The sequence below is a fragment of the Cygnus atratus genome, chromosome 11, assembly GCF_013377495.2.
Source record: "Cygnus atratus isolate AKBS03 ecotype Queensland, Australia chromosome 11, CAtr_DNAZoo_HiC_assembly, whole genome shotgun sequence".
NCBI classification, from domain to species: Eukaryota; Metazoa; Chordata; class Aves; order Anseriformes; family Anatidae; genus Cygnus; species Cygnus atratus.
The window spans coordinates 2,697,740-2,712,667 of NC_066372.1; the positions used below are offsets into that span (position 1 = coordinate 2,697,740).

Sequence of the window (14,928 nt, forward strand, 5' to 3'; positions counted from 1 at the left end):
TAAACGACCTGAAGTCTCATAGTTTAATGAGCTTTTGTTAGTTGCATGAACTTGTCCAAGACCAAAATACAAAATATCAGTTTTGTCTACAAAACTTGCTGCTCTTATTGGCCAATGCATCTGTGATAATAAGAACAGAGTGAACAGAGAAACAGAGAAAGGAAAATTCATTCTGAAAATAATGTAACAATCTTATTTCTGGGGAAAAGAAAGTAAATATAAAGAAATACCTTCCTTTGAGCAAAATATTATGTTTCAATATGTGCAGAGGAAAAGGTTCTGGTGGTGCTGATTGATTCTTGCCTGATGTGCTCAGGTGGCCAAGAAGGCCAATGGCATCCTGGCTTGTATCAGGAACAGTGTATTCAGCAGGACCAGGGAGGTGATTTCCCCCTTGTATTCTGTTCTGGTGAGGTCGCACCTCAAGTATTGTGTTCAGTTTTGGGTCCCTCAGTACAAGAAGGACATGAAGTGTGTCCAGAGAAGCTGGTGAAGGGCCTGGAACACAAGTTGTGCAAGGAGCATCTGAGGGAACAGGGTTTGTTTAGTCTGGAGAAGAGGAGGTTTAGGGAAGACCTTATTGCTCTCTACAACCACCTGAAAGGGAGGTTTGGGGAGCTGGGGATCAGCCTCTTCTCACAAGTAACTAGTGATAGGACTAGAGGGAATGGCCTCAAGTTGCACCAGGGGAGGCTCAGGTTGGAAATTAGGAGACATTTCCTCTCATAAAGAGTAGTCAGGCATTGGAACAGGTTGCCCAGCGAAGTGGTGGAGTCACCATACCTGGGGATGTTTAAGGAAAGGTTGGCCTGGTGCTTAATAGAGTGATGGTTGGACCAGATGATCTTGGAGGTCTTCTCCAACCCTAATGATTCTATGATTATCCATACAGATCTGTGATTCTGCAGATCTCTGTGATAATATTTTGTTCCAGAGGAAAATTCATAATATTTACTTAGGAAAAGGTTGAAGTGTTTGAACTTCTTCCCTCTTGCTGCCATGATGTTGACAGCCTTGATATGACCTGGGAGAGCATCAGATTTTATTTAAACTGCAATTTGTGTAATCACTTTTTTTTTTTTCCATCAAGTAGTATCACACTTTTAACAAAATTTTTTGAAACTCTATCTTTTAATATTTAAGTTGAGCATCTCTAATTAACTACAGTAAACCTTCTGTATTAATAATCTCCAAATGCCTTACTGTAACAAATCTATAAATGACTTCCTTAAATGATTTTTATTCATTGCATTCCTCTCCAACTAAACTTGTACTTTTACTGTCCTTTAAAACATTTTGAACGTCTATATAATCCTTGGCTCTATTATCCCCACCCCTATTACCTTAAAAAAAAGCCTCCTAAAATTTTTTCCATACAACAAATTCTATAGTTTCTCTTGCCATTCAGCGTAATGTGGAGCAACAACAACAACAAAAAGGCATAGAAAACTTCAAGGCAGCCATAGTAGACAATGTTTTATGCCAAAGGAGTGTATACACTAAGACCATTGGCAGGGTTGTGCAATATATCAAGGTCCAAATAGAAGAGAATTTCTGATGAGTTAGAAGAGAGAGAAGCAAGACCAATGCAGAAATCAGAAAGACTATGCAGCTAGAGAAGGATGCTGAAAAAGAAGATGGCACTGTAAAAGGATAAAGCAGCCTGGAAGAATCCAGATGGGGGACATAACATGCAACAGGAGAACACTATTAGACTGGAAAAATATGAGAGAGGCCAGAGTGGAAAAAGCCAAAATTCAAACCAGTTGAAAAGTAAAAACTACAAGAAAATAAGAATGTAGTGTTTAATTCAGAAGTTGCTTTACAACCAAAGTTTGGAAATCCTTGGAAAGCATAGAGAGACTACATAGGAAGAGGGACAATTTTAACCAATTTAATTTGAAATTGTACTTGTTTTAATCACAGGTGCTGTGCGACTCTGAAGGTGATTTCAGTTTACACATTTTGGAGGCTCCATTTATGAAAACAGTACCTGGAGTCTAAAGATTTCTTCATGTCAATATTCTTATTTTTTACCAAAACCTATGCTCATCTCCTGGCTGCAGTGGCCAAATTTAGATTTCAGCTTATATAATTTGGAGTCTACTTGGAACTAACAAGATGAGCACTCACTACATTTTGTGAGCAGCAATTTAATACAAGATAGAAATGTCCCTCTTAAAAAAATAATTAATATTTTTAAAACTTCATTCAAAAGTAATTTAAGTAATATAAAAAGTAATCTATTAGTCCTGTGGCACTTTTTGCCTATGAAAATACAAGCTCTGGAGTCATACTCCAGGTCTTCATAGCCCAAACTGAAAATAATCACAATACTCTTGAAAAATTGAACTAGTCTGAGAAATCAGCAGGAATTACCATTGCTTCCTGTACAGCAATAAAATCTTTAAAGCAGTCCGCGTGGGGTAAACTATCTTAGATTCCTTCAAATATTTGCATATAAGAAAATAGCAGTAAGATTTGTGAATTTCACAAAGAGATAATAAAAGCTAGCGCAAATCCTTCACTTGCTATTCTTTATGAAATCTGTCATAATGAAAGGTGATTCTCATTTGTTCAGTTTTCTTCCTGATAACAACTTGTATTTTTCCTTCACATCATTTGAATGTGCTTACAAAAAGAGGATTCTGTCTCATACTCTTTGAAACCCATGCTGTTGGATTCTTATCAGTTTTTACATTTAATTGTCTTCTCACAATTAGGAATTGACAAAGTTCAAAACAAAATAATGCACTCTGTCAAAATTTCCTCATTTTCTTGTCTATCTGCCAACTAACATCAAAAACCCTTATCATGCCAGAAATGGGATCAAATTCCGTTCCTGAAATTTTTTTAATCAGCAGCCAATTTTCTGGATATGACTTCCACTGGAAAATTTTCACCCTGTTGTACATTTACATTGCCATGTTTCTATTACAATATCTTTTTCTTCTCTATTTTATCTGGACTACTATATTTTAACCTCAATTCCTTTGCATCCATTATCTTCTCATTAGCTTTTTTTTTCCTCCTTTTATTTATGTATTTATTTTTCTGCTTAAGTGATGCTCTAGAACTTAACTAGACACCTTTTCCCAGATTTTATTTGATTACTTGATTCATGTTAGATATGGAACCCAGCAACAGCAAGGCATAGAGTTTCAAAGACTGAATATTATATGTGTCAAAAGCTCAAATCCAAACTTGAAATTAACATAGTAAGGGAAATGTAAAGATGTGAGGACAGATACATTTATCTCATTGTACAGTGAATTCATCAGATGTTCAAGATCCCTGGGTGCGGAGTGTTTCATCAGAACAGAAACAACATAAGTTATATTAATGTGTGTGGTTACATTATCAAATGTCTCTGACACCACTAAAAGTTATTTCTACGTCAATCAGGCAACAAAGGTCAAGTTTTCATTTAAATGTAATCATGGTGATATCAATGGTACAAATTTGTCTGTTTAAATATAGAGTCAAATCTCATACTTGGTCTAATATGAAAAGGCAGTAGGCTATGGGAAGAAGACAAGATGAAAGAAAATATCAGACAGAAGCACATCCTTTGTGCTTATCTGCACTTTTCTGACAAAACATTAAGACTTCACAGGCAAGCTAGAAGATTAATTTGCTATACAAAAAAGGCACTGTCACAAAATGATTTCCTAACAAATATGCATAAAGTTCACATAAAAGTATGCAACCAGACTGGTTTCTGAAATTGAGACAACAGAAGCGTTTGAAAGCTTCCGCTGCAAGTTGTTACACTTTGTAGTGAACGGAAGCTCTTTTCTTTCATTGATTTATCATTACTGACCAAATAGAAGTCCTTATTTTAACAAAACATTGTGTTGCAGATAAGACTCTGACAGTTCTTGACACACTGAACTCTGAAACTCATATTTGACTGTTAATTTCGTACTGGTTTTATCAGAAGAAGCTTGTTTTTCCTGCAAGAACCAATTTAATTGAATAATTCAAAGTGCTCCAAAACCACATGCAAAAGATGAGGTTATAGTTAATAGCTTTCAAATATACTTAAAATCTTAGATCATTTGTTTTTACTTAAATTAGGATTTTTTTTTATGCATTAACCAGAATTTATTGCAAGCTAAACTTAGCAGTGTGATTTTTCACTAATCTAAGATGCAGTTAAAATAATATACTGTATTTACAAATAAAGTTGGTATGTTGTGTTTGCTGTTCGCTTTTCCAACTTTTGGCATTCCTGAAATATGTACATCAATTCCTCTATTTAATATCTGAGCATAAATGTCAAAAACACATTTATCCTCTCAATTTTCGTAAAACGTAACTGAATCCAGCTATTCACATTTAAAAATAAAAAATAAAGTTATGCACAAAACACCGGAAAAACTTGTGTACTTGACTGCTGTCTCAGGTAATATAGTTTTGGCTCCTTCTGCATTAGAAGAAATAGACATTCAAGGATGGCACATATGACACTGCTTCAGTGCACTGGCTAAAAGGAGATTACAGTTCTACACACAACACTTATCTGGAGGTGAGGGAAGCTAGTTTCTAAGTCTTGCAAATATTCTAGCACTTAGAAATATTTTGAGATTTGCATTAAAAGTGAAACATCTTCTGTAAATGAATTTGAAAAACTCACTGCAAAATGCCTTGAAGATAAGCAATGAATTACTGTTGAGGAAGCTGTGGGTTCAAATGAACTACAGGAGGGACTATCCAATTTCTTTGTATCCAGTTGCCAGGCTATTGAATGAGATTACCACCATTTTTCCTCTGATCTAATAAGTTCTGCATGTGGCTGGATATGTACCAGGTATGTATGTCATAAGATCAAACATTAAAAATGAAAGATGAATAAAGAATGCCAGCAAATTTATTTCCTCTTAGTTTACGCAAGTAAGGGTAGATAAGATTCTTAAATCCACCTCTTCTGACTTAGCTGGCAGTGGAAAACAATACCACACTGAAATCTGTTAAATGGTACCGTTACTGTAAGGTTACTAATGTCTAGGAAAAAGGCAGTAAGAGATTAGTGCAATGTCCTTTTTCAGCATTATGATGAATGCCAACAAACAAAAAGCAGGAACCAACCAACCAAAAAAAAAACAAAACACACAAAAAAAGACAGGGAAAACCTCAGTTTCTCTGAGGAACTTAACCAAAGCTCACAGATAGCAATCTCACCATTGATATCAAAATGTTTATCAGTATATTTGGAAGAGGCCCAAAATGATCATATCACTGACATTAACAAAGAAACTACATTTAGTTGCATTTATATTTCCTTTTAACAACTTTTTCCTTTTGATAGTTCCTCTTAGAAAAACATAAAAGCCAAAATAAGAATACTTGCGCTACTTACGTAATATGATGGATAATGCAATAAGTTAAAACATTAATGGAAATGAGGAAAAGAAGAAAACTAGTATATTAAATACTCATAGTGTAAACTCTTTCCTAGTCTTCCTATCTGTTTCAGTCTGCTCCAGAATACGTTGCTGAACAATGATATTTAAAAAAAATAAATAAAAAAATCCACACTGCTTTATAGGATCAAGTATGAAAAAAAAAAAAAAGCTATTTCCCAGCCACTATAGGCACACGAGTGTTGTGCTCACTGTAACAGAGGAATTTTCTATTTTTTTCCTCGAGTAACTTGCAAATAATAGGGTAAGGAAAAAGACTTTTTTTTTTTTTTTTTTTTTACATGATATGCAAACAACCACATTCCTCTTTCAGAGACTGGAAATCTAGAGTAGCTGCCCTCAGTTCATAACTTTTGTGAGCCTCAATACTTAAGTAGAGTTAAGCAGCACTTGACTACAAGACTCTTGTAATCATTCCAGCACTCTTTACATAAGAGACTTTTTTTCATCTAGTATAGAAGGGTTTAAATCAAACCAAACACTTAAACACATCTGGAGTTTGCAGATGTCTGCATTTGCATTTTTAAATTCTAGTTAATCCAATTTTTGTTGTAATCCATGTCAAAACACCGCATTGGAATACAGCCTGAAAATTCAGGAATTCTGAAATCAAGTCCAGGTATGAACTTTGCTGGTGGGGATGTTTTATAGTTACAGAGCAACTTATCCCAAACTGCATAGAACTAGAATGATTCAATGCAGTCTCCAGTGTAAACAAATTATAAATTCATATATGACAATAATTAAAAGTGTTTGTAGTTTGTTATATTCCAACAGCTAAAATTTTAGAGAGTCTGTATTGTTCTGTGGCCTGAAACAGGTATGACTAATCATTTTTAGCATTCTGGAAGAAGCAAGTATGCAACAATTTTATATGACAGACACATACTCAATGAGATTATAAATTAGTTTCCCAAGAGAAGGCTCACTAATAAGATCAGATGTAAAATTCAGGTCACTTGATTTTATGACTCAGCTAATGTGGTAAAAAAAGAAAGAAAGTATAACTCCATAATATAAATTCAAGTTCAATCTTTTTTACCATAAACATTAGCACCATTGTAAAGTTGCAAAGGGTAGGCCTCTTGTAAAATGAAATGATCTAATTGTAAAATGTATTTGATATCTCCTTTGCAAAGAGGTTATTTCTAAAAGAAAAATAAAATATTCTATATTACATTACGAAGGTATAAAATTTAAGCAATTAATTTTTAGTGCTGGATAAGACTGATGTAATAGAAAAGATAAATTTGCAAAACTTTTTTTTTTTTTAATTATGATTTACTGATCCTATTTCAAGCACACTGCTTCCTTTATTTTCAAATGTATTTACAATACCAGAACAATTATATTTGTAGTGGAAATCATACAAGCAAAGAAACTGTCTGTTCTTTAACGTTGTGAGATGATGAGAGAGTGTAGAAGTCCTTTAACTCCCTGACATACATCTGAAAAAGCAATAGGCTGATAGGGTCAAGAATAGGCCACTTGGCTTGTCTTACATGGTAATAATGTATTATGAACTCATACTGCTAACTTCTGAGTACTAGAGAAAGTTCTCAGCTAAAAGAATATATCGATAAATTTTGCATTTACATGTCAAAGTTTTTAATGTATTGCAAACCCATCTGTTTTGCCTCCTTAGACTTTGGCAGTGTCTGCAACTTACCATTTCCATTCTCTACTATGGCCAACGGTTCTCTGTAGACTGCTGTCTTTCTCAAGGTTTTCATAGTCCTTTGAACTTCTGCAAACAGCACCGCTTGCAGTGCCTCAATAATCTGTCAAAAATGCAAATTATAATTGGATGATATTGGTACTTCAGTTATTTATCTAAGCACTTGTCCCTTTTAAGCAAATACCAGAAGATTTTAAGATGGTTGAGTAGATGCCATTAGAAAGTCAACATTTACCAATATCTTTCAGACAGTGATAATCATGTGGCTCTATATGCACAGAGTAACAAATGTTAACTGGATAGCAATAAAGTGGTGCAAATTGTGAATTGTGACTGTTGTTCACAAATTAAACATTAATTTTCCTTAATCTCCAAACTAGAATTGTTTGCCTACTACCTCTTTGATATCAAGGGGTCATGACAATATATGTTAAATAGGACAGGTGGTGATATCATCCAATAAAAAATATCTTTATTTGCTTCTTTGTGTGCAGTGATTCATGGACTGAATAAGGACTTAGTGTTTTGAAATTTTTAGAAATTTGGGTGTCCAGTCTGTCTCCAAAAAGCTTCCCAAATGTTTCATTATTAGTGGCAATCTTCTATTTCTCCAGCTCAACAATGTTAATGCTTCATTTTTTTTATTTTTTTTAAACACAAGAAGCAAAAGGTTCCACTGACTCCTCTTATCCAAAAGGAACAACTGCTGCAAATATGAACAGCCTATAAATGGCACTTGCAATACCTGTTACGTTAACATCATGTATGTGTGTTAAGACAGTGCTGTTTACAGACTGTATGACAGGGTTATTATTTTTACTCATCTTTGCTTTAGTGGAGAAGCCCAAGGAGAACTTGGGAAATTTTAAGACCTAAGACATGTATAAAGCACATGGAGACCTTCCACAATGGACCTGAGCTTTTGTAGTTCCTACGCAGTCTACATTTCAGTGTGATGCAGAATGGTAGCATGTGTACCTTTTTATTTGGTATGTCCATCAGGAAAGGGATACATTCCCCACCCCATCCCCAGTAGGTAGTTATTCAACTACTCTTCCTGAAGGACAGAGAAAATCTGAAGTTTCCAGGACAGTGTACCCCACCTTAACATAAATATAAATTTAAGTTGCATATGAAAATAAATAAGTTAAATATGTTTCAATTATAAACGCTCTTTATATAATGTTATATTAAAAACAGTATGTTAATAATTTAAATTAAATAAGAATTCAAGTCAATATACAGGTTTCCTCAAACTGCCTGGAGGAGAGAGATTTCATCTCACTAATCAAGTACAGTGAATTCGTGGGCTATCCTCAATTACATTTCTAGCTGCTCTTCTAAATTCAAATCATTAAGCAGAACAAAGGCTGTAGGTGTCCTTCATGACAAAATGCCTTATTACAGACAAGTATACCCCAGTCAGGTTCATAGTGTGAAAGTTCACAGCAAATGAACACAGCTCTGTGTGTTGTGACACAGTGCAAACCATCTTGTTATAATAGCACTTTATTTTACAGTGGAAACCAAAGGCATTTTCTGATTCCTCACATCCACAGAACCCTGAGCTTTGGGGATTACAGATCCTGACTTTATAGAGGACTCTTACAATGTATCTACAATAATTAAGAAAGAGAAGGAAGCCCAGAGACATTTTCATTGTCCTAGGAAAACTTCAGACCAAAAAAAAATATCTAACAGGGTTACACAAGAGAATTGGACACATTATCTATTTTTCTGATATACTAAGAACCTGTCAGTAATATGGATATGATATTCATTGCTGTGTATGTCAGCCAGACAGCATTTATAAAATGTGATTTCCTCTAACATCTTACAATGGAATTAAAAAAAAAAACAACAACAAAAAACTGTTGCAAATGGCACAACGTAATATTGTGCAAGCACCTGTATGTCTCTGCATGCTACTCGTCTATCACTGTTGAATCCCCATTTCCACAGGGCTCAGTGTGGTTTCACATTTGTTTTTGTCCTCCCACTGTGTTTTCCCCATCAATTTATATACCTCATCTAACGCTATCTCCAAGCTCAAAAATCTGCAGAAACTTCGCCCATTTTTAACACAAAACACATTTACATGAGTACTTTTCATTTTCTTTGACATTTTCCAGTCTGTCTTTAGGATTCTTCAGAATTACATGTAAAACTGCTATCTTATTGGCTAACACGTTTTTCTTTTCCTTTTTCTCATAATTGTAAAAATTTCTGAAAATATAATCTACTTTTGAGCTGAGACTGTGAAATATGATAGCAATTATGCTTTTTCTAAGGGTATACCTGACAAGGTATAAATACTCTATGTCCAACTACAAATAGAGATATTCAGTGGTGAAAGGTATTTGCTTGACCATCAGGACCTGCAGCACCAATATCTGAGAACAATTCAAACATAAGTGAACAAGAGCTGAAGCAAGCAGTATTGTTACATAAATACTAAGTTATATTGACTTTCCTTTCTTCTCCTAATCAATTATTTCCAAGCATAACTATTCTTATAATGACTGGGTCTGATGAGAGAAGGCACTGGACATCACCCCTGGTTATTGCTCAGGCCGTAACCTTTACAGGGTTAAGCCTTCTGGAATCTGACTCCCAGGTGCCTGTATAACACAGGCACATCAGGGAGCAAAAAAACTACAGATCAAAGCATCAGACTTGTAGCATCCAGTTTGCTTTCCTCTAATATAAAGAAATTGATAGCCAACCCCTACTACAAGAACATATGGTCATATGGAGCAGGGGGAGCATAAATTAATTATTCCTCCTTCTATATGACAGCAGCATGGCTATGGAGGGGATCCACTACCAGGGGAATTGTTTAAATACTAATAATGAGGTAAGTTGTCTTCAGGTAAAGAGTCAAACACCGTAAAAACAATGCATCCATAGCTTTTTAGTGAAATTACTGTAAACTTGAGCAGCATAAGTAAAAAAGTTACTTGCTTATCTGTACTACAGTCAGCAATAGCCTTAACAGGAAGTGATCTATGGCTTGAAAGTAAAATTCTCTGTAATAAGCCTCAGATTTATCCCATCTTATTTTAGGTATTAACAGAAAGAAATCCACAGAAAGAGATGAGGACGTACAGAGATGATTCATTCCTCCAAAAATATGAACAGTCCCTGCACAGTTTCTATTTTTTCCCACTGGTGAAAGAGGAGGCTAAAGCAACCACAGTCCTCATGCAAATGGTTATGTCAGAGGTCTAAATATGGCATCAGCAGTTTTCCTAAGTGAAGACTGTGCGAAGTAGCCAGATAATTATAGACGATACAGGTTTTTTTTGTAGAGAAAAGGAATACAGTAAGATCAGGATGATGGAGGAGGACTTCCAAATCAGGACCTAAATGTTATACACTGAAGCTATATAAACTGTTTTTCTGATGGTGGTCCTGAATTAATACAGTTCTAACAAGGTCTTATTACTTGGGACTATATAACAAGATGGTTTCAAGATTAGAACTGACTCATGTCCAGGTACCTCAGAACTAAAAGAAGCAGATGCATGACTCCCTACTGATTGTGAAGGCATTAGTAGTTAATGGGACAAAGCTCAGACATTTCCATATGGATTTGTCACACCACAGATTCCTCTTACTGTCATACATAAAACAGAGACAAACTGCTGAATCCCCATAGATTGAATGGTGCCAAACAAGTCTGACAGACTGCTTGCATGTTGCCATGTAATAAAATCCTTGACCATATATACAAAGATTGGAGACAGCATTTTTTTTAGTGGAACTACTGACCTACAAAAGATTCATGCAAAACCCACTGTTTTGATACTGATTTCCTTTGCCAAGATTAGCACTGAAAATAGAACAAAGGCTATGGAAACATCGTTGTTTATTATGTCTTACAAAATGTTGTTCAGCTCGTGGAATAAGGCATATTGTAGGAAGAAGCTTACTTGGTCTATAAACATTTTTATGAAGAGATAAAGGACTTCAATCTTCAGGGAAGTCAACCTAACAAGTAGCAGCTTCACTCAATGAGATAGGAAAATATCTTAGAGCAGAAGAGAAGGAAGCAAATTATTTCATATTGTATTCTTTTTCTTGAAATGACTGAATAAAGGAATAGGAAGGACACATTTCAATCTCTATTATTTGAATAATAAGGAGCTAGGAAGAGCAAAGGAATAATTATCAAAGAAATCTTCCTAGTGGAAAAAAGGATGCTTATCTCCCAGAATCAACATCAAAACACTTCAGTTGCATTAGAGTTTGATTTATTTTTTCATTGTGCACCATTTCAGCCACAAAGTTTTCATGAAGCTGCAATAATATAAGAGTACAGTAAATAAAATTAAAATACAACTAAACATCTATTATAGAGGAACAGTTTAAGTATAGAGTAAGCACAATCATTTTTTCATCATATTAAATGTTTCTGGGCAAGCAATTATTTCTATATATGTGCATCTCTGAAAAGACCAAAACACTTCAGTAATTTCTGGGTGAGTTGGGAGTGTGGCAAAAAGCAGCAGTATTTCACCCGAAAGAACAGAAAAATGAATGAAGATGACCTTCTCCTTAAAATCAACCGGTGAAATAAATCCTGTAAAAATATTTTTAAAATACATGCATTTTTTAAGTTTAAAACAAAAAGACCTCCCTTGGCCCTTAAACTTCAATAAGTCAGTTAGTCAGTAAAGTCATGATCAATCATTTGCAGCAAGTTCTTTCAGTTTCCTTGTTTGCACAGAATCTGTTGTAGTACTGTAAGGAGATGAGGAATCAATAAATGGCAAATCCTTTGGGTCATGTCTGAGAGTCAGTATCCTCCATAAAAGATACTTAAAAAAACACTTTTTAAAAGTAGAATAACTAGTGATGCTGGGAGAGAACGTACATGACTGTTTAATCAGGCTGTTCAGGATTTACAGTTTGGCCACGAATCTGTGTTTGTATACAGAAATCAGAAATAGAGCCATCCTACTATCAACAAAACTATAATTTTATACAAAACGTGGGTAGCTGAATACCCACCCCTATAGCCAAAGTCACAAATGGCTTTGAATGTTATGGCATTTACAGCAGTTTGGTTGCAAACAGGAAAAAAAAATGCACTACAAAGCTGGTTAAAGATCATTGCAAACCTGAGTCTTAATATTAAAATTTGTGTAGGATTGATAGGATGGTATTTGCAGTACTTCACAATTTCAGTGTCTTAAGATATTTTAAGATGAAAGGTATGAGGTAGCTTGTTCCACACCTTATCTTTCCACACACTAATCTCCTTTGGTAGATAAGACCATTATCATTGCATAAACTTATCAGTCACTAAATTCAATGGAAAATGTAAAAACATGCTGCGAACTCTAGAAAACATCACTAAGCATACTTGGTGATTATTCATTCAGACTTTAGGACGGTTACCTTCTCATATTTGAGCATGCACATTAAGGCTTTATAAATAGAATACCCCATACCAAAGTAATCTGATTTTTAAAGATATGAATGCCATGATTTATATATAATATTTTACATAAATTAGTAACTACGGTATCACATTACAGATTCCAAGTACTAAACTACAGTCAATGTCACTTAAAGATTAGATTGTTGCTATTAACACAGCCTATTACCTACCTTTATAGATTGGTCACTCCAACAACAAATGAGTTTCAGCAGTGAAACTCTCCTAAAGTCGGGGGAATGGCGTTTACTTGTTTCTGAAAAACACATACATAACTTATGAACTGACAGTACACATATAAATACAGAAATACAAAGATGTTAAACATTTTTAACTTCAACAACATCTGAAGAAGAATAATTTCTCAGAACGTTTCAATCTAATGCCGTAAGCACAAGGCATCCATATCACATTGTCATCTGAACTATTTACCGTTATCCAAAATCAGATTAGTCCTTTTTGTTTACAGTTGTCTGCTTATTTGCAAAGACCAAAACAAAGTATTGAAAGTATCCTGGTTGCACAATGCAGTCATCCACTGAAATGATGGAGTCCTGCTACGAAAACTGGAGCTTGAAAGAATTGCATGGGTATATGCATACTGTAAAGTCAATTGTATTCACTAGTGTAGTCTGAAGAGGATCAGTATGTTATTCAGTAGATGGCTTTATGAAATAGTTATGTTTGTCAGTATCTAATTAAATGTTTAAACATATGTATATACATGCAGGTATGATCAAAAAGAAAAGTGAAAAAGAAAGGAAAACAAAATGAGAGCATGTGATATTCTATGGTTAGATGGGATAAGAGCAAGCATTACATTCTTTATCTCTGGTAGCTGACATAACGTACCATATTATACAAAATGTAAAGACTAATACAAAAATATAAAAAGCATTGACAAAATAAGGCAAAACTGATCATATGAAAGTAAACTTCTTTCATTCTCACATTTTAATTTGAATTTTTTTTTGAGATTTGTTCATATATCAGGATGAATTTTTCTTTTTTCATTTTTCTGACACAGCAAAACTTGCAAAATTGCCACGTTGAATGTTGCTTGATTTTTTTGTTTGTTTTGTTTTCTTGACCAGCAGATATGGTAAAGACATTTTATAAGTATGGGTAATTAGTGCCAAATTTTCAAATGCTATATCCTCTGATTAATGATTTGGCATTGGGACCAGATTATGAAATTAACATTCTACCTTTGAAACAATTCTTTCAAAGAAATTTTGAAATTCTTCTACCTCAATTAACATTCTACCTTTGAAACAGAATCTGCTTCATTTCAATGATTTCAACTAAATACATGGCCTGACTTCATTACAATAAAAGAGAAGATAGTGTTATTTTTCTCTCATGTTCTGTCTCAATCAATCCAAGTCTCTGTCACTGTAAAGATTATTTCAAACACAATGCTCTCGCCCTTCCCCCCCCCAAAAAACAAAGCAATATTTATTTGAATTGGCAGCTTTTATTGTTCTTACTAACCTAGATAAGAGCTAACCCAAAGCTACTCCATTCTAAACGTAAACGGTCTTTTAGCAAGTGTCTCCCATAACCAAAAAGAGAACAGCAAATATGGTACCTTATCCAACCTTATTGTCTGTTCTCATGAAAATATAGTTCAGTTTAATGTCCATATATATGCAAAAGGCTCCTGTTCTAATTTGGCTTTATTCCCATCTCTTTTTACAAGTGTAAATATATACAGAAACTCCCAAAAGGTCAGCAGAGTTAAGATTTAACATTGCCCAGTGTGTCCTCGATGCTAAAGTGGTCATTCCTAAAATGTCTGTGTGGTACACAAGCTAATTTTAGATGGGGATTTTAAGGTTTATTTACGTACCAGGAGAAAAAGTTTTAACTTGAAAATGTTCATGTTATCCATCTGGACAGGACTTAGCTGATAACAGGAACGCTATATTTGTTAAGGTAATGTATAATGTCAAATATTCATATTCTTTCTTCTATTCTTTGGTTCATTGCATGCTATAAAAACAAGTTTATAGTCGCTTGCAAGCCAAGAATGGTGAACGATTGCTTATGAGACATTAACGTGAAGAGATTACTTTATTCTGCACTAAGCCAAAAGTCTAAGGGCATTACTGAACAGTCTACACGACTCTTGTATTACTAAGGCAACAGTTTGCTTGAAGGGTTGTATATATTGTAGGGTGAGCATGTAATGGTGTTGAGGGAGATGGGGGAGGGGGAAGACAACAGTATTTGTATTATTACATTTCTATTTTTCAGATTGCTAGAAAATATCTTTAGAAACTCAGCCAAATGTTTTGCCATCACACAACATATCTTTGTATTATTTAATGTGCTTTTGTATGTAAAAGTGATATTCATGGAAAATAACATTAAAC

General features: G+C 34.5%; 1 protein-coding gene across 1 annotated transcript in view; it reads right to left on the reverse strand.

Annotated features, from left to right (window-relative positions):
* Positions 1 to 14,928, reverse strand: part of WDR72 (WD repeat domain 72) — a 112,033-nt gene that overhangs the window by 44,262 nt on the left and 52,843 nt on the right. Inside the window, exons 16-17 of the mRNA XM_035554002.2 lie at positions 12,724 to 12,806; positions 7,096 to 7,207 (exon numbers count right to left, since the gene is read on the reverse strand). Of these exons, the coding sequence (XP_035409895.1) occupies positions 7,096 to 7,207; positions 12,724 to 12,806 (195 nt within the window). The remainder of the gene's footprint in view (positions 1 to 7,095; positions 7,208 to 12,723; positions 12,807 to 14,928) is intronic.